Below are 23,913 nucleotides of genomic sequence, written 5' to 3'. Positions count from 1 at the left end.
TTGAACTTTTTATCAATTTGTTTTGAGGCAGAAATTCCTTTTGGAACATGTGAACTTTCATGTGCCATAATAACAAATGTGTATACCATCTGTAAATACGAATACATTGTTGGTTTGGGCATGGAAAAATACAGGAACCTTCCATGTCTGCCATGTAGCATGCTTCGGACCATAACACGAGCCGCTCAATATCCTTTCTACTGTGTCTTTTTTTGAAAGATATCATGAATAACTGAAAAAGCATTGCTACTGCTCTCAACATTGCTGCCCTGAAGTGAACAGGTGTTATCTATAAAAGATCAGTGGGGGAAAGGTTGTGATGGACTACTTTCTGTAGGACGATCGTGCCATGCTGACTATTTCGGACTCTGAAAATGAATCAGATGTGGAAATCCCTGATTGCCAAATGCGGAGAGTCTAAAAGAGAACACAGAAGGCTGTTGTAAAAACACCTGTCTCCAGATTACATCTTCAAACTAAGGGCAACCATGACCGAGGGAGAAGCGTTCATTCATATAAGAGTCTAGCTATACATTTTCATTTCCAGGTAAACCATATTGTTAGCTAGCTAGCTAACGTTAGGTGTATTTGTATCTCAGAAATCCATTTGCATTGCCAGTTATAGCCTAATGTTAGCTCACTAGCTAACATTGAACCTAGTTGGTTAGCTTTAGCTACCTGCAGATGCATGCATGGTAGTACTGCCACGTTCAAAACAACTGGAACCTAACATATACGAGGTAAAATCATGTCGTCACTAATCTTCAGGTCGGAAAGTCGGAGCTCTAGAAAGTGGCCTGAGTTCCCGAGTTGGATGATCGTTCAAAATGATTTATTCCCAGTCGGAGCTCTAGAAAGTGGCATGAGTTCCCGAGTTGGATGACCGTTCAAAATGATTTATCCCCAGTCAGATTCATCCCCGTTTTTCCCCCTCACTGAAGACAGACTTCAGTGGTTTTGAACGTGGCATTAGAGTTTAGATTATGGTTCATTGTTTAGCTAGCTACATGTCTAAACAAGACTTCACTATGGAAGTAACCGTTTACACCTTCTGTATCCTGTGCATGTGACAAATTGGGTGTGGTTAAGGCTTAAGAGGGTGTGAATGATGCTGAATGTGTGTAGACAAACAGCTCTCCAGTAGGTGTTCAAAAACATGCACGGGCCGTTTTCTCAAAAGTGGCGTTACAAGTGTATCAACTTCAAAGCAGATCGAATCCAGGTGGTAGGTCACATATTTAGCCATGGGGCATGTTCTGATGGCCAGTGAGGGGTCAAGCGTCGACACACCTACAACTTATTTAATCATAAAAACCCAGCCCTTTCGTGCCACTGCCAGCGACCATCACTCTTGGTTGTGAAAATAGCTAAATGATTTCTGACACCTCTGAACGTATAGCGGTACCGCCAGCACTTAGGTTCACCATTGCATTAGCTTTGTTAAATTATAGACAGTGAGAACCTGATCCTTGATCTGCACTCCTACTCTGAGCTGCTTTATGAGCCCTGGACTATGACTCCTACCGACCTTGTCATAGAGGTTCCCTGAGCTCCTTTTGTCATCCTCGTCGCTGCTGTCCTCTATGGGAGGGTTCTCCCTCTTCATGTCGTCCCCCAGGTAGTGCTCGAACACGCTGGAAAAGGCTATGGCCGACAGCATGCAAACCACCGGCGTCAAGGTCAGCATCAGGCGCACCATCACCCCAGCAAAGTAGACCGCACTGATGGCATAGAGCGCCACTGGGGGGCAGCAGAGAGGCAGGAAAGGTTAAAGGCAGGATCATTTATGTCAAAAGTGCATGGTGCACAACTCAGATCCTCAAGGGCGGTTTTTTCATCTGAGACAAACTGATTTAGAGCTGGGTGAACAGATGTGCAGTTTCGGGGCTATCAATGGCATTAATTGATCAATTAAGGAGAAGGGGAAAAACAGAAACCAGCTCCTGCACTGGAGCTGTGTGACACTGGTCAGCATTTCCTCCAGTACACCATCTAAGAACAGGTTTGTACAGTATATCAAAAACATGATGCCCTTGCTATAATGCATATTCTTCTCAAATGACCAGATTCCCCTCGAAATATTCACATTTATTCAAATGATGTGTATGTTGAGTGTCAGTGTGTGTTAATGAGCCCCGGCTTACCAAAGACGCGCTCGTCGTTGACATTCTTGATGCAGAACCAGAGTCCTGCCGGAAAGGTGCAGACCAGGATGTGGAGGTCGAAGAAGAACGACACCCAGGTGGTGGGCTGGTGCTCCGACACCGACGCGATGATGGGGATATGGATCTTAGCGTAGCTGGAGAGGGTGAGAGTGGGCAGGAGGGAGGTAAAGAGTGATGAGGATAGAAGAGAAACATCTGGTACTTCAGGGAAGAGATTTAAAGCGCTGCAAACAATCTGTTTGATCGATGCTTAATGCAGACATGCGCCAGTTAATCAGACACGCTGCAGTTTATATACAGAATGTAGTCGAAGCGTGAAGAAAAAAATACTATTCTATTTGAGAAGAAAATACTATTCTTGCATTTCCTTTGAAACTACAGATGGCGTAAACCCTTTCGCAGACACATTCAATTAAACAAGTGTTTCATCGATAGGAAAGTGAATGAAGGTTAGCAATGCTTACCCGGTGTCCCACAGTGAGTAGAACCGTCCACTCCACGGTGCGATGTAGCCTAAATGAACAAACAATGAATAGACAGGACTGGAAACTTGAACATGCTTTCATTAGTGGTTATTATGAGGACTTTTTGGCATATGGTTGACACTGGTGTGTATGGGTAAGTGTACAGATATAATCCAGGCTGTTTCACACTGGGCCGTGATAGGGAGTCCCATAAGGCGTGGCACAATTGGCCCAGCGTCGTCAGGGTTTGGACGGAGTAGGCCGTCGTTAAATAAAGGTTCAATAAAAACATTTATGAATAAAAATGACAAAGTAAATAGGGACCCTTTGGTTCAGGGCTTTTCAATTCTGGTCCCCAAGAGCCGAAACACTTCAGGTTTTCACTGTCGCCCATTCTAACCAGGGACTGATTCCAACCTGAGACACGAGATGAGTGCAATGAACTACAAGGTAGACACAAAAAACACTGACCCGTTTTAGCCCAACAACTAAATTGCCCTGCTTTAGTGGGTCAGGTGTCTGTTCAGTAGTAGGGCATATGTGGGTCGGGACTCAAGAGGAATGTTGAGCAGAGGCGGTTAAGAATATGCATAACTAACATTCTTCTTTAGTCTTTTTGGTAAGCACCTCCAGTGTAGATTTGGCCTTGTGTTTTAGGTTATTGTCCTGCTGAAAGGTGAATTCATCTCCCAGTGTAGTGGAAAGCAGACTAAACCTGGTTTTCGCCTGTGCTTAGCTCCATTCCATTGATTTATTTTCCTTAAGAACGCCCCGGTCCTTAACGATTACAAGCATACCCATAACATGATGCAGTCGCCACTATATGTTTGAAAATATGAAGAGTGGTTCTTAGTTATGTGTTGTAATTTGCCCCAAACATAACATTTTTATTCAGAACAGAAAGTGAATTGCTTTGCCACGTTTCTTTCCATATTACTTCATTGCCTTGCTGCAAACAGAATGCATGTATTCTGGCCATGCTTCCTTCTTTTCACTTTGTCAATTAGCTTAGTATTGTGGAGAAATAACTACAACGTTGTTGATGCATCCTCAGTTTTCTCCTATCACAGCCATTAAACTAACTGTTTTAAAGTCACCAGTGGCCTCATGGTGAAATCCCTTAGCAATTTGCTTCCTCTCTTGCAACTGAGTTAGGAAGGACGCCTGTATCTTTGTAGTGGCTGGGTGCATTGATACACCACCCAAAGTGTCATTAATAACTTCCTTGCTCAAAGGGAAATTCAATGTCTGCTTCTTTTAAATCTATTTTTATCTACCAATAGATGCTCTTCTTTGTGAGACATTGGAAAACCTCTTAGGTTTTTGTTTGAAAATAGCTGCTCGACTGAGGGACCACTCAAAAATCGTGTTAAACACTATTATTGCACAGAGTACATGCTTATTATGCGACTTCTTAAGCAATTTGTACTCATGAACTTATTTCAGCTTGCCATAACAAAAGGGGTTGAATACTTATTACTCATGTGTAAAAATAAATAAATAATAATAATCTAAAAAAAATAATTCCACTTTGACATTATGGGGTATTGTGTGTAGGCCTGTGACAAAAACTCTAAATTTGAGAAATGTTTAATGCAGGCTGTAACAACAAAATGTGGAAGACGTCAAGGGGTGTGGATACTTTCTCAAGGAGCTGTATGTGTAGTGGTAAGGTATAGTGACTCACCAGTGTAGGTGAGATAGATGACGGTGAGGAACACCACCCCAGCAGCTAGCGACACCCCCAGGAAGAACAGGGTCTGGAACTCCTGCTTGGTGAGCCTGTTCTTCAGGTACTGCAGCAAAGCATATGCCTGGAGCAGTGCAAACACACCTGTGGCAGGACACACACGCAAATCACAGAAGGTTGGCGTATGTACGTTATAGCAGTAACCTTAATCTCTCATGCAAGCAGGTTTATATAGAAACATTTTGAATCAGAAGGACTATCATGTGATGGTAGATGTGCTACAAACTGATGCTGTTACATGACAACATACTTCCACCTGGCTACCCCTACCCCGGCTAACAGCTCTGCACCCCTGCAGCAACTAGCCCAAGCCCCCCCATTTCTCCTTCACCCAAATCCAGATAGCTGATGTTCTGAAAGAGTTGCATAATCTGGACCCCTACAAATCAGCCGGGCTAGACAATCTGGACACTCTAAAATTATCTGCCGAAATTGTTGCAACCACTATTACTAGCCTGTTCAACCTCTCTTTCGTATCGTCTGAGATCACCAAAGATTGGAAAGCTGCCGCTGTCATCCCCCTCTCCAAAGGGGGAGACACCCTAGACCCAAACTGTTACAGACCTATATCCATCCTGCCCTGCCTTTCTAAAATCTTCGAAAGCCAAGCTAATAAACAGATCACTGACCATTTTGAATACCATCGTACCTTCTCCGGAATCTGTTTGAGCTGGTCATGGGTGCTCCTCAGCCACGCTCAGGGTCCTAAACGATACCATAACCGCCATCGATAAAAGACAGTACTGTGCAGCAGTCTTCATCGACCTGGCCAAGGCTTTCGACTGTCAATCACCGGATTCTTATAGGCAGACTCAATAGCCTGGTTCTCCAACTACTTCTCAGATAGAGTTCAGTGTGTCAAATCGGAGGGCCTGTTGTCCGGACCTCTGGCAGACCTCTGGCGGGGGTGCATCAGGGTTCAATTCTCGGGCCGACTCTTTTCTCTGTATTTATCAGTGATGTCGGTCTTGCTGCTGGTGATTCTCTGATCCACCTCTACGCAGATGACACCATTCTGTATACTTCTGGTCCTTCTCTGGACACTTAACTTCTTGGTGACGGGGCAGTATTTTCACATCCGGATGAAATGCATGCCCAAATTCAACTGCTACTCATCCCCAGAAGTTAAGATATGCATATTATTACTAGATTTAGATAGAAACTTCAGAGTGTTCTCTAAAACTGTTTGAATCGTGTCTGTGAGTATAACAGAACTTATGTAGCAGACGAAACCCAGAGGACAAACCATTCAGATTTTTTATTTTGGGGGTCACTCTTTTCTAAGGGTTTTAATTGGGAATCCAGATTTCTAAGGGACCTTCTTGCAGTTCCTACAGCATCCACTGGATGTCACCAAGCAAAAGCTTGGAGCAGCCATTTTCTCTCTCTCTCCTATTGAAGAAGCTACATTCCCGGTTGATATATTATCGATTATATATTGTAAAAACAACCTGAGGGTGATTATAAAAAAACGTTTGAAATGTTTCTACAAACATTACGGATACTATTTGGAATTTGTCTGCGATGTCGTGACCGCTCGAGCCTGTGGATTTCTGAACATAACGCGCTAACCAAATGGAGGTATTTTGGATATACAAATTATCTTTATAGAACAAAAGGAACATATATTGTGTAACTGGCAGTCTCGTGAGTGCAAACATCCGAAGATCATCAAAGGTAAGCAATTTAATTTATTGCTTTTCTGACCAATCTACTTGGCTGCTAGCTGTTTGTAATATTTTGCCTACTGAGAGAGATGTCTTTACATAAACTCTTGGTATGCTTTCGCCGAAAAGCTTCATTGAAATCTAACACGCCAGGTGGATTAAACAAACTAAGCTGTGTTTTGCTATATTGCACTTGTGATTTCATGGCGCTCTGCAATTCAGCGGTGGTTGACGAAAATGATCCCGCTAACGGGATGGGTGCATCAAGAAGTTAACAAACCTCCAAACGAGCCTCAATGCCATACAACACTCCTTCCGTGGCCTCCAACTGATCTTAAAATGCTAGTAAAACTAAATGCATGCTTTTCAACTGATCGCTGCCCGCACCCGCCCGCCCTACCAGCATCACTACTCTGGACGGTTCTGACTTAGAATATATGTGGACAACTACAAATACCTAGTTGTCTGGTTAGAATGTAAACTCTCCTTCCAGACTCACATTAAACATCTCCAATCCAAAATTAAATCTAGAATCAGCTTCCTATTTCGCAACAAAGCACCCTTCACTCATGCTGCCAAACATACCCTCGTAAAACTGACTATCCTACAGATCCTGGACTTCGGCAATGTCATTTACAAAATAGCCTCCAACACTCTACTCACCAAATTGGATGTAGTCTATCACAGTGCCATTGTTGTCACCTACCCACCACTGCGACCTGTATGCTCATTGGCTGGCCCTCTCTTCATATTCGTCGCCAAACCCACTGGCTCCAGGTCATCTATAAGTCTTTGCTAGGTAAAGCACTGCCTTAACTCAGCTCATTGGTCACCACAGCAACACCCACCCATAGCATGTGCTCCAGCAGGTATATTTCAATGGTCATCCCCAAAGACAACTCCTCCTTTGGCCGCCTTTCCTTCCAGTTCTCTGCTGCCAATGACTGGAACGAATTGCAAAAATCTCTGAAGCTGGAGACTTACATTTCCCTCAACTATCGGCTGTCAGTGCACCTGTACACAGCCCATCTGTAAATAGCCCACCCAACTACCCCAACCCCTTATTGTTATTGACTTTTGCACCCCAGTATCTCTACTTGCACATCATCATCTGCACATCTATCACTCCAGTGTTAATGCTAAATTGTAATTATTTCGCCACTATGGCCTATTTATTGCCATACCTCCCTAATCTTACTACATTGGCACACACTATATATATATATATATGTTTCTATTGTGTTGTTTGTTTATCTCATGTGTAACTCGGTCGCACCGCTTTGCTTTATCTTGGCCAGGTCACAGTTGAGAACGTGTTCTCAACTGGCCCACCTGGTTAAATATTATTATTATTTTTTATATTTGAATAACAGGAACATTTCAGGCTAAATGGGATCTGTCCCTCTCTTGTGGAACTACTGATTGAACAGAGCCCCGTTTCACTTACTTCTGTCCTCTTAGCAAAACAGAGGAGCACTTCCAAGTTCCAACTCCCCGGGAGCATTCCAAGGTCATAACTCCTCCAGAACCCAGAGAGCGGGTGACACTAACAACGCCCTTCACTCTGCTGCTGTAGACACGCTGCCAGATGTTACGAGCAGCTGTTGCCCGACACCAAACAAGCCCATCCTTTGAGAGAGCCTTGGTGCCTTCCTCAAAGCCCATGACGCTGACATGCTGTGCTGCCCTGGTCACCCTCGTAACAAACACCACATCAGAAATCAGACTGAAGCTACATTAGACTAAGAGGAAGCTGAAATGGATGCTGTAGGGCCATGTAATCCTGTTACTAGGGATGTTGGCAAATGGACATTTTCTTAACGTTCAAAACAGAGGAAAAGAAAAGTGTCTCTCCGTTAAAACGATAAGAAAAATTCCACATTAATTCACAATGCAGCTGTGCTGCTGACAGCAATGGCTTGGGTCTCACAATGAGTCCCTTTCAGATGGTTAACCACCTGAACTACAAATACTGTACCTATATTACACCTCGCAAAGTTTGCATTTCATCACCTTCTCATTTAACTTGCAAAGTATTGCCATACAGGACTCTGACCTTTTTCTTCCAATTTTCCAACTTAGCGATGATGTAGTGGAGTCGACTCCAAAATAATTGATTCCTCAAACCTCTTGCACGTAGCTTCTTGGGGTCAAGATTAGATTCTGCTAGAGAGATTAGTTGCTGTACTGCCGAGAACAAAAACAAACGTGCATCTTTCATAGCGAGAGGGGAGGGGTACAGTTTAGGCAGGTCGGACACCAGGCAGACAGAGTCAGAACCGTGCACTAGGCCTATCTATCGGTAATCCAAAGCTGTATCTCGTAATTGGAATGCTGTATCTTGCAATATATTGGCTTGCAATGTCTCGCAATTTCAGTAAAGCAGGGCCTATCAATGAAAAGGCTAGGATATTCTACACGCAACAGACCGAAGACCCACTCGAATCATTAGAGGAGAGAAAGACCAGGCAAGTCAGTGCAAGGGAGAGAGGGGAGGGGGGCAGGCAGAATGAACTGTAATCTCTTGCAATGTCTGGTCTTTCCTGCCATTCAAACTCACCAAATGAACATTGTCTGCCTCTTTCTCAGGTTTTTTTTTAAATTACACAACTTTACCCAGGCCTTTATAGCCTATTGTCTAGTTAGATTATTTGCCGTGTTATAGCCAGTTTTCATGTTAACTTTTAAAATGCTCACACCCCTAGCTGTTACTACCCTCCAGAATAAAGGAATGCCACCTAAATGTTGTCTGGGAGTAGCTGGGACCGTTGGCGAGACAGGAACACTTAAGTTGCATCAACGAAACAGCAAAGGCGCTGCCCATTCAGGAGAACACAACTGCTTGGTCATGGTCCAAGGTGTTGTTGAAAAATAGATTTCAACGAGACATACCTGGTTATATGAAAAAGCGGTGTGCGTCTAATGGCGAGTCGTTTTGTGCGCTCAGGAGACAAACAAACAAAAAAGTAGCGAGGCTTACCTGCTGCCGCCGTGTGCTCGCTGGTTCTGATTGGCTGGAAGCCCACAAAGGGGATCTGCATGGATAGCACCAGGCCCACAATGTAGAAAGTGCTGTAAGCTGAGGGAGAAAGAGAGAAACAGACAAAGAAAAGGGATCGAGAGAGAGATGAGATCAAACAAAAAGGTCAAACACAGATACTGTTCTATTCAATACCCACCATCACTTCAGTTAGAGGTATTTCTTGTGAATTGATTTTCGCAATGCAACTCCCGAGTTGGCGTAAATGCAATTAACGTCTTATCTGGAGTAATTTACATAGACGTGGGAAAAGAAAAGTGCAGCGGGGGCCCTAACATGAGCCGGCAGTAGAACTCCCACCTTTGTAGCTGGGGGGGGGGGGGAGCTGATTCTAAGTAGTGTGCCCTAATTAAGATTTTATACTTTCCTGAACACTGGAGCTTTTTGAAGTGGCTGTGACTAGCCCTGAGCACTCCCGACTATGATTCATTATCGCCTGTTGACTGATGGAGCTAAGTAATGAACTGTGTGAAATAGAACTGCATTTTTGGTCAAGAGGGACTCCCATTGTGGCAAGCTCCGATGCCAAAAAGGCATCTAGTTTTTAGAAGGGCTTTCTCTATTGTAGATGGAGGAAGGTTAAAACTAGATCAAAACGAGATGGTTATGAAGCACTTTAAGGAGCAAGACCTTGCACAAGATGGTTGCTTGAATAACTATGCAAAGCCCTCTTCTATTAAAAAGGGTGCTTGAGGTTGACAGTCTCTGCGTTCGAAGCCATAAATGTCTCACAACGATGCAAAGATAGACAATAACCATTTGTTAATGCAGACTAAGGGTGGAATCCTTTGTTGGGGAAAATGCAGAGAGATTGAGTACAGCGGGGTCGAGGCCCTCTTTAAATAGGGTCGTCATTTATTTTCAAATCACCCAAGAATGGGGTACTGTTTACTGTGAGTAATACAGACAATCAAGAGTAACTGATGCAAGACCATTTATCTTGACCCAGCTAGCCTGCTGTTCCTTCAGCTCAGCTAAATATGTACTGCTTACGATGCTGCAGCATTTCTGCAATGTGCTGTCTCGCAGTCAAATTCAGAATAACTAACCCCCCCCATGCAGTCGCATTGAAAAGAGCAAAACGGGTGTTAGTGGTTAGAGGAAAACAGGTGCGTGCGGTCACATCTCTTTAGCAGATAGATAAGGTTTGCAGTCACATTCAGGGGTTGCATGTTTTGAACTTTATTTTTTTACTGATGCCCAACTGAACATTCTACTATGAGCGCTGATGAAGATTTCATCAAAAGTGTATAGTGGCTTGGAAATACAATGCCATTCAAAAGGAAGGCAAATACTTTGTAGGAAAACCTTTTGTCATCATTTTGATGTTGCTAGATTGACTTTAGATGCAGTATAACATTAGCTAGGGGAAGGACACCGGATTTTAGCTAGCTAACGTTAGCATTGCTAGGTATTTTTGACAAACTTTGCTAGCTAATGACAACATTGCCATCTGCCTAAAGTAAATTTGACGACATGATAATGCTGGCAAAGTTGTTTCCTGCTAAATATTTGACTACTTTAGCAATGTCATTTTATTTCCAGGCACTATAGTGTAGTTTAGACTAAACAGTAGTTAGCCTCCGTCCAGAATGACTGGCCTAATCACGAAGAGGGCGGCTTGAGAACGTTCATAACCATGGCATGACGCGACCGAGTGACAGAGGCGGAACCTATGAAGAGGGGGTTGTGGTCACTCACCGATATAGACCCTCTTGCTGTAGCGCTGCATGAGCAGGAGCACAAACACATGCAGCGGGATCAGGTTGATGATGAAGACATATCCTCCCCATGCTGACACCTGCAACAGTAATACATGGACATTTGCAGTGGCACCATATAAAACCAATTCAAATCCTATTTAACACTATGACTGAAGTAAAAATGCTTCAACTTTAAAAGCGCCATGAAATTATGCAGCAACAATGTCAGAGAGACGCGGTGTGAAACAGAGGGGCTTATAGAACACTCTACAAAAACGTCAGCTGCAGTACTTCAAACGGCTCCATTGAAAATCACACTGTGTAGGGGGTACAGAGCACAGACGGCGAGGGATAGTAGTAAAATGTTTCATCCAGACCGCCTTTTGGGATAAATGCTCAAACTGACACAAACCTGCTTAGCCACACAATCACACACTGCATTCACAAGTCACTCATCTATGGTTAAAATAAGTTTTCCAATTACCCCTAATTACAAAAAAACAAGAGTCACCCTAGAAGGAGATAAATCGCCTCAAGTTCCTTCTGGAGTGGTTAAATGTAATTACCTTTTCACAGCCATTTGTATCTTTAGCTTTAGATGGTATGAGCTAATTAGGTACAGCTGAACCGTATGAAAACAGAGACAACTCTTTTTTTTGGACACAGCAGTTCTGTGAGAGATGAGGTTGCTAATTGAAAACAACACCAACCCAGAAGAAGCGCTGTTGTTGAGGAGAAAGTGAGGCCAGTGTCTCGCTCTGAGGGTCACATCCCGCAGCCTCCGGAACGTAATTTGAGCGTAATTTGACGAAACATCTCGCAAATCTACTGCTAATGACCTCGCCGTTGTGTGACCCCCCCCCCATGGTTTTGAGGGTCAAATAAGCAGGCAGCAATCTTCTGGAGGCTGAGAATCTTTGAGAGTACAGTCCAAAACTCAACCACCGAGCACAAAATACCTTGATTACCACCAAAACAAAGTCTGCTAAGAGACAGTGAGGTAGCTGAAAGAGATGGTGTGCAAACAATCAATATGCCTGTAAGAGTAAACAATGCGGTTATCAATATAGCTCAGTCCTAAATTAAGAAACGAACAAAACCAATGTTTTCATTGAAAACTGATCACACTTCCCTTGAGAAAAACCTTGATCGAAACAATGTTTTTCCTGGTTAGGCCGCTAGGATATAGTCAAGCAAATATCCTTCCGGCAATAATAACTATCAGGAACGTTATAAGCTGGAGATAATGTAGTTAGTAGATTCCCTGATCATCCTTCATCCTCATAACATCACTTGGGGGTATTGAAACATCCAAGTGACATCCCTGTAAGGCTTTCATGCAATGGTGTGACAGTAGTTCTATGAGAAGAGCACTTGTCCTTGGAGTAGCTTCCTTTACAATACAATTAAATAAGAAATCCCACTATGCCCTCCGACGAACCATCAAACAGGCAAAGCGACAATAACAGTACTAAGATTGAGTCGTACTACACCAGCTCTGACGCTCATCGGATGTGGCAGGGCTTGTAAACTATTACAGACTACAAAGGGAAGCACAGCCGAGCGCTGCCAAGTGACACGAGCCTCCCAGACGAGCTAAATAACTTCTATGCTCGCTTCGAGGCATGCAACACTGGTGCATGCATGGGAACATTAGCTGTTCTGAACGACTGTGTGATCACGATCTCCTTAGCCGATGTAAGACCTTTAAACAGGTCAACATTCACAAGGCCGCAGGAGCCAGACAGATTACCAGGCCGCATACACAGAGCATGCGTTGACCAACTGGCAAGTGTCTCCACTGACATTTTCAACCTCTCCCTGTCGGAGTCTGTAATACCAACATGTTTCAAGCAAACCACCATAGTCCCTGTGCCCAAGAACACTAAGGTAACCTGCTTAGATGACTACCGACCCATAGCACTCACGTCTGAAGCCACGAAGTGATTTGAAAGGTCGGTCATGGCCCACAACATTGCCACCATTATCTCAGAAACCACTCCAATTTGCATATCGCCCCAGATGATGCAATCTCAATTTGCACTCCACGCTGCCCATCCTCACCTGGACAAAAGGAACACCTATGTGAGAATTGACTACTGCTTAGCGTAGACCATAGTGCCCTCAATGCTCATCACTAAGCTAAGGACCCTGGGACTAAAGAGCTCCGTCTGCAACTGGATCCTGGACTTCGACGGGCCGCCCCCAGGTGATAAGGGTAGGTAACAACACATCCTCCATGCTGATCCTCAACACGGGGGGCCCTCGGGTGCGTGCTCAGTCCACTCCTGACAGCACGGTCAGGCACGACTCCGACACCATCATTAAGTTTGCTTATGACAACAGTGGTAGGCCTGATCAACGACAACGTTGAGACCTATAGGGAGGCCTATAGGGAGGAGGTAAGAGACCTGGCTGTGTGGTGCCAGTACAACAACCTCTGCCTCAACGTGATCAAGACAAAGGAGATGATTGTGGACTACAGGAAAAGGAGGACCGAGCAAACCCCCATTCTCATCGGCGGGGCTGAAGAGGTTCAGTTCCTTGGTGTCCACATCTCCAACAAAGTATCATAGTCCAAGCACAATAAGACAGTCATGAAGAGGGCACGACAAAACCTATTCCCCTCAGGAGACAAAAGATCTGGCATGGGTCCTCAGATTCTCAAAGTTCTACAGCTGCACCATCGAGAGCATCACTGCCTGGTATGGCAACTGCTCGGCCTACGACTGCAAGGCACTACATCACTGGGGCCAAGCTTCCTGCCATCCAGGACCTCTTTACCATGTGGTGTCAGAGGAAGGCCCTAAAAATTGTCAAAGACTCCAGCCTCTTACAGCTTCTTACCCCCAAGCCATAAGACTGCTCAACATCTAATAAAATGGCCACCCAGACTATTTGCACTGCCCCCTTCCCCCTCATTTACACTGCTATTCTCTGTTTATTATCTATGCATAGTAACTTCAACTCTACCTAATGTACATATTATCTCGACTACCCGGTGCCCCCGCATATCGACTCTGTACCGGTACCGCCTGTATATAGCGTCGCTATTGTTATTTTACTGCTGCTCTTTGTTCGTTTCATTTCTTATTTTTCACTTACCACGTATTTTCCTTAAAACAGCATTGTTGGTTAAGGGCTTGTAAGTAAGCATTTCACTTTAAGGTCTACACGGGTTGTATTACAATTTGATTTGAATGAGGAAGAACTGTTTCTGTAGGTTACAATACACGCAGGAGGAAGGGCTGTTACGCTATGTTAGGGCTTCCTATGGGCCCAATGCTAGCCTGTTAGTGTGTGCACCTCAAGCTAGCATTTGGCCCAGTGACCCTAATGGGCAGGTCTTATTGCAGTCATAATGGGGTCAGCAAAGAACCAGACACCGTTAGAGCCTAGACTTTAGCCATTATCTTTACCCACACTCCACTGCTTATCTGGCCACCCAGGGGCCACTGTGAAGAAGCATAGGGAGACGGAGGGTATTGTAGTGGTAAACGGGAGGGTAGGGGTCTTGCTATGGGGCTAGATTGGCTCAGAAGGGGGCTGAAGAGGCTCAGGCACCTCTGCGGGGGGTAGGATGCTGGAAACAGAATAACCGGAGATGCTGTTGGTCACCAACGGGGGAATGAGACGGCATTAGTGGAGTAGATAAACTGGGGCTGTGGGAGAAAGTTGTTTTGATGAAAGTCAGGTGGGGACTGGGGAGGTAGGCCGCAACGCTGCAAAGCTCTGGATCGATTTTTCCACTGTAAAAAGGGCCTCAAGAGTTGTGATCATTGCTGGACTTCTAATAATAACCTCCAGAACGCAGGACATCTTACAAACAATCACCTGAAGAGCTGACATGTGCTGCTGAGAACCTCATAAATACTTTATGAGGGAAAAGAACTTGAGGGCGGGAGAAGGGGGCTGCTGTCAAGGTAGGAGTGAGCCGTCACAGGAACTTAGGGAACACAAGATCTCTCCCAGGAGAGATCGAATGTCACGCATCTCACAGTAGTGCTTTTTGCAGTTCTTGTCCATCATGTCATCTCAACTGAGCTTCTTCTCTCCCTCCCCCGGGCTGATTAGGACAGAGCTGAGCACGGAATCTCTTGCTGGCCATCGCAGATGTGTCATCTTCGATTAAGCCTCATTGGTGAGTATCCTTAATCAACAGCGGGATGGAAAGAAGAGGTAGAGGGGTAGATATTGCAGCATGGCGGGCTGCACCGGCAAGCCACAAGGGAGATACAGGCTTGCAAACAAACCCTGCAACAGGAGAGGCATCAGTCAGGCATCAGACCACAGAAGGATGTTGGTGGGAGGATGGGTAGAGCGGGGTTGTGACTAGAGGGAGTACAGCTGTGACCGAAAGTGACTTTTTGTAGCAAGTCAGGAGAGCATTTTAGCTAACCGTAACCCTAACGCTTCTCCGGACCTAATTATAGAAACCTTCTGCGTATGCTCCGCTAACCTGCTACGAAAAAGGCAATTCTGATCGTAGCTGTACTCCCTCTAGTCAGAACCATAGAGCGGGCGGGGGAAGCCAAAATATTATCACACTCCAGATCTCTGGAGGCGTATGAGTGAGACATACAGAATGAGGGGCTTATACAATTGCAGTGGTTTCTCAGTGGAAAATCTCCCTGCTCTTCAAATGTGGTCATTAGAGGCTTTCGCCTTCTCTCTTCCTGCAGGAGCTTGGATCCTGGGAATCAAAGGGAGCTGGATCTCTCCAATGCGTTTCAATTGACATCTGTCTCTTCCTGGGCTGAGGGGAGATTTAACTGAAGAAGCTGGAAGCAGGAGATTGCAGATGCTCAAAATCACCAATTGTACACAAAGAGCGCTCTGGGAGGCAGTCAGCTCTGTTCATCTTTTATCTTCTCGCTCCATCGACCCCCTGACAGGTCGGGGGATTCATAAATAACGTTTAATGTGTCCGGTACAGACTCCTTTTTAACACCACATTTTGACATCTACGATCGCTCTCAACTATCCTTGGGGCTATCTTAATGTAATCATGACTTCCAATTCCCAGAGATGGAATGCTATGTCGGTGGAAATCAATGACAATGTTTTCTGTGTGTTTCCGGCCAATAACTAAGGTTCTTTGACACTCACCATGTAGAAGTAGGAGAGGCAGCAGCCAATGGACCAGAACACCGAACCAGTCTTTATTGACTTCACCTGTGAGGGGGAGAACAGGCACAAAGGGTTAAGGACTGGTAAACGTTTTCGGTCATTCTGTCAAACATATCATCCAGGACAACAAAGTTAATAGCACTTTCTAACTCCCACAGTATGCTTTAACAGCCGACATTCACTTGATGGAACAGTGGAAAAAGGTGCGAGTGAAACACCATATAATATCAGTGAAACCAAAACAGGGGCAGGCGGTGTTCTCCTGGCATCCGCCAAACCCAGATTAGCCTGTCGGCCTGTCAGATGGTTGAGCGTGATTCATCACTCCAGAGAACGCAATTCCACTGCTCCAGAGTCCAATTGCGGCGAGCTTTACACCACTCCAACCGACGCTTGGCATAGCGCATGGTGATCTTAGGCTTGTGTGCGGCTAGTCGGCATGGAAACCAATTTCATGTGCTGACGTTGCTTCCAGGGGCAGTTTGGAACTCTGCAGTGAGTGTTGCAACCGAGGACAGACCATTTTTTACGCGCTACAGCCTGCGGCGGGCCTGTTCTGGGAGCTTGTGTGGCCTACCACTTCACGGCCGAGCCGTTCTTGCTTTGATGAACTGACTTGTTGCTAAGGTGGCATCCTAAGACAATGCCACTTTGAAAGTCACAGCTCTTCAGTAAGGCCATTCTACAGCCAATGTTTGTCTATGGAGATTACATGGCGGTGTGCTCGATTTTATACAACTGTCAGCAACCAGTGTGGCTGAAATAGCCGAATCCACTAATTTGAAAGGGTGTCCACATACTTTTGTATATATATAATGTATGTACATTAAAAACTGGGTAAAGTGACTAGGCATCAGCATAGATAAGAGTAAAATACAGAACAGAGTAGCAGCAGCATATGATGTGCGAAAGTGTGTCTGTGACATTTGTATGCATGTGTGTGTGTGCGTGGGTTTTCGTGTAGTGTGTATATATAGTCTCGCGAGGGTGCATAGAGTCTGTGCAAGAGTGTCAATGCAGATAATTAAACGGTTACCCGGACTAATTAATTAGCAGTCTTATGGCCCGGGAGGTGAAGCCGTCTCAGAGCCGGTTGGTCCGAGATTCGATGTTCCAGTACCGCTTGCCGTACAGCAGCAGAGTGAACAGTCTACGGCTTGGGTGGTTGAAGTCTTTGGAAATCTGAGGGCGGTGCATTTGCCATAACAAGTAGTGAGTGATGCAGCCACTCAAGTTGCTCTCAATGGTGCAGCTGTAGAACATTTTGAGGATCTGAGGTCCCATGTCTCCCGAGGGGGTGGAAGCTCTTGACCTGCTTCCCTACAGCCCTGTAGATGCGGATGGGGGCATGCTCTCTCTTTTTCCAGTAGTCCACAATCAGCTCATTGGTCTTACTGATGTTGAGGGAGAGGCTGTTGTCCTGCCACCACACTGCCAAGTCTCTGACCACCTTCCCTGTGAAGTGCAATTGACATCGCGTCATCTGTGGATTTGTTGGGGCGATATGCGAATTCGAGTGGTTCTAGGGTGTCTGGGATGATGGTGTTGATGTGTCATGACCAGCCTTTCAAAGCACTTCATAATTACAGATGTGAGTGCTACTGGGGATGATAAGACATTTAGGAAGGTTACCTTGGTAACAGGGACAATAGTGGCCAGCTTGAACAATGTTGGTATTACAGACTGAGACGAGGAGAGGGTGAAAATGTCTGAAGACATGCTTCTACAGGTGCTTCTACACCTGCATTGCTTTCTGTTTGGGGTTTTAGGCTGGGTTTCTGTACAGCACTGAGATATCAGCTGATGTAAGAAGGGCTATTGAAGACACTTGGCAGCTGGTCTGCACATGCTATGAGAACGCGCCCTGGTGAGCGTCTGGCCCAGCGGCCTTGCTAGTGTTAAAAGAGAGGGCTGCCTGGCATATTAGTATGCTCCTAACACTAGCTGGGACTGCTGGTTACCTGGTCTCACCCCACAGCCTGAGTCAACACATTAAAGGGACCATGTCTGAAAGACTACTGGGGGAAAGTGATGGCAGGGAGCAGGACAGGCAGCGGCAGGAGCACAGACTTATCGAACAACATCTGCGGTACACATCAGTCACACTTCACTTGATCTGCTGATGAGGATTGACTAGCGGTAGAAAGCAGGCCGGTCCGAATATATCCACGAGCAGCGGAAAACCTCTATCCTCCCACCTATTTTAAAACCAACCCTAAATGGTCTCCATGTCATGCTCGTTCCCGCCGATGAGGCCTCACCAAAGCGGCGCCATCTGGTTTTGACACGGGTGAAACTACAGAGCTCCTCGCAGGTAATACTGAGGGAGCTGACAAAGATGTAGGCCACTGCGGAACTCCGGAAGCCTATAGCTTTCCCAGTGCCACAGACAATTAAAAGGGAGCTAGCCTACACTCTACCAGGGCTGGAGACTACTATGCAGAGAATGTGCACGGTCATGTTGAAATAAGTCCCCCCCCCTCACACACACACACACACACACCACAGCAATACAAGCAGGGCTAATTAAATCCGAGCCTAGAGAAACTGGGGAATTAGCGGGACAACAATGGAAGCACGGTGGAGCGGGGTAGCGGGAGGGGGGGGGGGTAGCGGGGAGTGCTAGTGTTAAAAGGGGCAGCTCTCTGGGGTGCAAGAGGATTCAATTATAGATTAGGGAGGGGATGAGGTGGGGCCGACCCAGGCAGATTAAGCGGCTCGAGTTGAATGGGTTATTAGCAGATAAAATGAAGGAGACGGATAATGAAGATTGGGGAGAAGAAGCCTGGGAGAGGTTCCCGTTTTAGCATTTGAGGGAAGGGCTAGAGAATGAGAGAGAAAGAGAGCAGAAGAGGGGGAAAGTGGCGAGACAAACGTGGGTAAATGAGACTGATACTGAAAAGCAGTGACGCATGGCCAGGATAATTGTTTTCCGGGGCTCTCGCCAAAATGGAAAGACCACGGTGTGCAAGTTTGTTTTTTTCTCCACCGATGGTGCCGTTACAATGATGACGCGCCACTTAAAGATGCGACGATAAGCAACGGCCACCCGTGTCACCAGGAATACGCATTGACTGCATTCCAAATCATGGCACCCTATTCCCAATATAGTGCACTACTTTTGCCCAGGGCCCATAAGATGCCATTTGGGACACGCTCGTTGTTTTGGTTCAGTCTAAGACAGGTATGGTCTATGTGGAATGACAATGAAAATATCCCATGAAGCTGCAACAGCTGCTCCTCTTACAAAACCAAATATTGAAATGATACGTATCAAATCATTGTGCAACGATCACGACAGAGAAGGTCGCTTATCACAGCCGGACACTGCAAGTTACAGAGAATGTCCCTGGTTGCGTTTTAGCGGTACACGAGTAAACGTAAAATGCACCGCATCAAGCAAATTATACGTTGGCTGTCTGTATTTCATGTGACAACAGTGGTGGAGAGCAGATAGCGGAGCCAGCCACGGCTCTGACATTCACTCATAGTGTAGGAGGTTCTCTGCGACACTCTGGGCGAGAGGTTAAACACTTTCACAACTCCGGCAGCTCCAGGGTGTGCATGTGTGTGGCTAGTTGATGAAAGCAGGGGCTCTTCAAACCAAGTGTCGTTATCAGCTCAGTCACACTCGCCTGAGTTAACATGACACAGAGCACTCCATAGTGCTGATATGGGTCTTCAAGCTGTGGAAGCAACAGTTGAAGGTGTCTCAAGCCCCCGCAGTTGTTCCGATATGTCCGTACTTAACAGGTAAAGTGTCAAGCTGAACGACGTCCACTGACTGATAGATTGAAAGAGAAACAAGTTCAGGCACAACGCACAAATTCAAATGCATGACTGGACAAACGGACACAAGGTCCTTTCTACCATCCCGCAGTGCTCGCCATGGGTGACTAACATGTGACGCGTGGTGGGAGAGAGCCCGCGTCACGTTTACCTGCGTGAATACCGGTGTGTCCTTGGGCTTGGTATGAAAAAGAGGACAAAGCCGGGAGGAGGAAAAATAAATATATCTACCTCACTCCCCGTTTGTTAGGAGCGCTGTTCAGTTTTACTCCTGAAAAAATAAATAGGATGCCTTAGTGTGGAGCGGTCCTGGCGATTATCAGCTTGGCTGGCATCTAAGCCCCTCTAGACAAGTGAAATGAATACTGGGGAGCTGATGGGGAGCCTGGTGCCCCCTGCCAAGGTCGGCTTTGATTTGTCCATTTACAATGCACTTCAATTTCATCTAGTCATGTGAATACATTACATGCACCTGCATCGGCCTCAAGTCATCAGGAAGCATAATGTACAAAATGTGGGAAGGAGTAGAGCAGTGCGTGCGAGGCTGTGACAGTAACGCCATTGAAAGGAGAGGACACACTGGTGGCATAAAGTGTGTTTATTTTGCTAAGAATCCTACTTCTATAGCACATGGTCCATTTCCACTATTGTAAGCCATTGCGCGCATAGATAATACTTCCACCTCGTCTATGTTAGCCTATCCAATGTCTGGTCAGAGCTGTCATTCTGCTAGGCCTATCAGGGCAGTTTCTAGCATTAACAGAAAAAAAAAGGGTTACTGTTCAATTGATCGAACTGTTCAAGTGTGGTAAATAAGAAACATGTTTCACCGCCAACCTTATTTTTGATTACGCGATTTTTAAAAGTTCCCCAGCAGCGACTGAAACATACAAAGCAGCACACAATGTCCCAGACAGTCAGCAGACTGAGCTAAGGTTATCATGATTTAGTCAGTGTATCAATCATTTAACCACACCAAAGCAGCTATTAGAGCATTCAGAAAGTATTCAGACGGAAGCCACTCTTCAGTAAAAGGCGCTTGGAGTTTGCAAAAAAGGCACCTAAAGGACTATGAGAAACAAGAGTGAACTCGTTGGCCTGAATACAAAGCGCAACGTCTGCAGGAAACCTTGCACATCTTTAAGGTGAAGCATGGTGGTGGCAGCATCATGCTGTGGGGATATTCTTCAGTGGCAGGGACTGGGAGACTAGTCAGGATCAAGGGAAAGACAAGACCTCAGACTGGGGTGAAGGTTCACCTTCCATCAGGACAACGACCCTGACAACACAGGAGTGGCTTCAGGACAAGTCTCAAACTCCTTAAGCGGCCCAGCGAGAGCCCAGACTTGAACCAAATCGAACATCTCTGGAGAGCCCTGAAAATAGCTGTGGAGGGATGCTCCCCATCCAACCTGACAGAGCTTGAGAAGATCTGCAGAGAAGAATGGGAGAAACTCCCCAAATACTGGTGTGCCAAGCTTGTATCGTCGTACCCAAGAAGACTTGAAGCTGTAATCGCTGCTAAAGGTGCTTCAACAAAGTACTGAGTAAAGGGTCTGAATACTATGTGTGATTACGTTTTTTTTTTTTTTTAAATACATTTGTCAAAATTTATAAAAACGTGTTTTTGCTTTGTCATTATGGGGTATTGTATGTAGATTGATGAGGGAGGGAAAACTACTTCATTTAAGAATAAGGCTGTAACGTAACAAAATGTGGAAAACATCAAGGCGTCTGAATACTTTCCAAATACACTGTAGATATTAGAACATTAAGGACTGAAAATCTCCTCAAATAGAACCTGTCCCTCCCTTCCAATCAATGGGGCATGAGTATACGATCAGTAAACACACTGAAAAAGAACATCCAACTGGTACTTCAGAGTGTTACAGCGGCAATAGTGGGTTTCCGGGACAAAGATTTAGTCTGGTCCTGGACTAAAAAGCTATTTTGATGGAGATTCTCCATTGAGCTTGCTCTTTAGTCCAGGGCTAGGCTTAATCTGTGTCTGTGAAACCAGCCCTAAATGTGTTAAAACATCAAATAAAGGATCTAAAAAGTATATTTAAATGATAAAGGTCGGGCTGGAAGGGGCAGGCTTACCCATAGGTAGTAGGTGAACTGCAGGGCAAAGATGGCGATGCCCTCGTTGTCGAAGGAGCCGGCCACAGAGCGGGAGATGTACCCAGGCACGATGGCGATAAAGCAGGCAGCCAGAAGCCCCGCCCCCTGGTTCCACAGCTCCCGAGTCAGCAGGAAGGTGGAGATGGATGTCAGGCCGCTGAAGACTGGAGCCAGGAAGACGCAGACGTCCCTGATGTGCACCGTCAAGTGCAGCAGGTTCAGCACGTAGTGGATAAGGCCTGCGGTGACCATCAAACCTGGATATACCTGGAGAGAGAAAGAGACGAGCTAGAGGGAGTGGAATGGGAACATTTATGGCACCTTCATGCAAATGGATGGGGATATCAGTCTTGTCCTGGATATAAAATGCTGACTGCCTTTTAATTAACCCTAACGTACTGTAACTTTATCCGCTGAGCAGTTTGTCGGAACTCCACAGGTCAGGCAGGAGAGTGATACATCAAGAAAGTGATGGCTCGCTGTGTCCACTTGACATGCCACAAGAGTGAGTCAAGTTAATTGAATCTGCTCTGGATTTACACTTGTGGAAAACCAGGTAAGGTGATATTCTCCACTGAAATACTGACTAATTGCCGAATTCAAGGCTGAGACCTCAAACAGCCAAACCTTAAGGCTCGGTCTATAATGCATGACACTGGTCCTAATTAGGCTTGTGTGAAAGGTTTATGAAGTCTGGGGGGGGCTGTGTTTCAGCGTGAGTGATGCCTTGAGGTATGCTATGCCATGCATAGAGGAGTCCAGGGTACTTTGGCAAGTCTCTGCCTGCAGTGATTCTCATTTCTAAATAGCTAGTCATAGCCTAGGAGGGCTAAACTATCAACCAGGGTCTTATTGCACCTCCCTCCCAAATCATCCAACCCAGTCGCCCTGTCCTGAGGATTGAGCCTAGCAACTGCTGAAATAATCACTGTTTGTTTGCCCTCCGAACAGATGCTCGGCTCTCTGTAGTCTGTATTACCCCCATATTCTTCTGAATTTGTGCCCTTCAGCTTGAAAATGTGCCTGGTCCATTTCTTTACAGTAACAAAGGGCGGTTTATTGGCTTGGCAGAGCCCTATTGTTAACGAGTGTCACATTTCTTCAGCCCTCAAATCTTATCTAAGACTCTGGAGAGGGAGCGGCTGGCCGATGTCCCCCTTGAGTGGGAGAGAAAAGATGGATCTGCAGAGACAGTCACATTAACTGGTATATGCTCATCCGTCGACTAAAGGCGTGACCCTTCGTGTTAGCATACAATGAACGAGGGCTGTCAGACTCATCTGCAGCCGTTTGAATACAGAGAGGGGAGAGAAGGAGAGCTAATGGCGGGGAGGGATAAAGGAGGAAGGGTGCAGGGGTGGGTTGCGGCACACTGCTTAGGTCCCTGTTCGGAGAGAGGTGCTAAAATGTATGTAGACTAGCAACAAAGAGTTTTTGGGGAACACCACTCTGAAGAAATGGCAGTGACACCGTTCAGGTGTTAAAGTAATGCCTGAAAAAAAGTTGGGCAACTCTTGGGTGTACTTCACAATCTGCATGGGATGGATTGCATTTGATACAGTCAAGCTGCACTTCAAGAGGTACTTAAACAACCTATCCCTCAACGTAACCAAGACTAAGGAGATGATTGTGGACTACAGGAAAAGGAGGACCGAGCAAGCCCCTATTCTCATCGACGGGGCTGTAGTGGAGCAGGTTGAGAGCTTCAAGTTCCTTGGTGTCCACATCAATGGTCCAAACACACCAAGACAGTCGTGAAGAGGGCACGACAAAGCCTATTCCCCCTCAGGAGACTGAAAAGATTTGACATGGGTGCTCAGATCCTCAAAAGGTTCTACAGCTGCAACATCGAGAGCATCGGTTGCATCACTACCTGGTATGGCAACTGCTCGGCCTCCGACCGCAAGGCACTACAGAGGGTAGTGCGTACGGCCCAGTACATCACTGGGGCCAAGACCCCTGCCATCCAGGACCTATATACCAGGCGGTGTCAGAGGAAGGCCCTAAAAATTGTCAGAGACCCCAGCCACCCCAGTCATAGACTATTCGCTCTATCCGCTTGGCACCGGAGTGCCAAGTCT

At 45.8% G+C, this 23,913-nt stretch overlaps 1 protein-coding gene across 2 annotated transcripts in view; it reads right to left on the bottom strand.

Moving 5' to 3' along the window:
• Positions 1-23,913, bottom strand: part of LOC110496034 (dolichyl-diphosphooligosaccharide--protein glycosyltransferase subunit STT3B) — an 85,514-nt gene that overhangs the window by 11,300 nt on the left and 50,301 nt on the right. For both annotated transcript variants that reach the window (XM_021571666.2, XM_021571665.2), the window contains exons 3-10: positions 21,812-22,099; positions 15,899-15,964; positions 10,788-10,887; positions 9,027-9,125; positions 4,317-4,463; positions 2,630-2,678; positions 2,145-2,299; positions 1,529-1,740 (exon numbers count right to left, since the gene is read on the bottom strand). In XM_021571666.2, the coding sequence (XP_021427341.1) occupies positions 1,529-1,740; positions 2,145-2,299; positions 2,630-2,678; positions 4,317-4,463; positions 9,027-9,125; positions 10,788-10,887; positions 15,899-15,964; positions 21,812-22,099 (1,116 nt within the window). The remainder of the gene's footprint in view (positions 1-1,528; positions 1,741-2,144; positions 2,300-2,629; positions 2,679-4,316; positions 4,464-9,026; positions 9,126-10,787; positions 10,888-15,898; positions 15,965-21,811; positions 22,100-23,913) is intronic.

Source organism: Oncorhynchus mykiss, chromosome 18 (assembly GCF_013265735.2).
Source record: "Oncorhynchus mykiss isolate Arlee chromosome 18, USDA_OmykA_1.1, whole genome shotgun sequence".
In the NCBI taxonomy this organism is placed as follows: Eukaryota; Metazoa; Chordata; class Actinopteri; order Salmoniformes; family Salmonidae; genus Oncorhynchus; species Oncorhynchus mykiss.
This window is presented reverse-complemented; position numbering and strand designations above follow the sequence as displayed.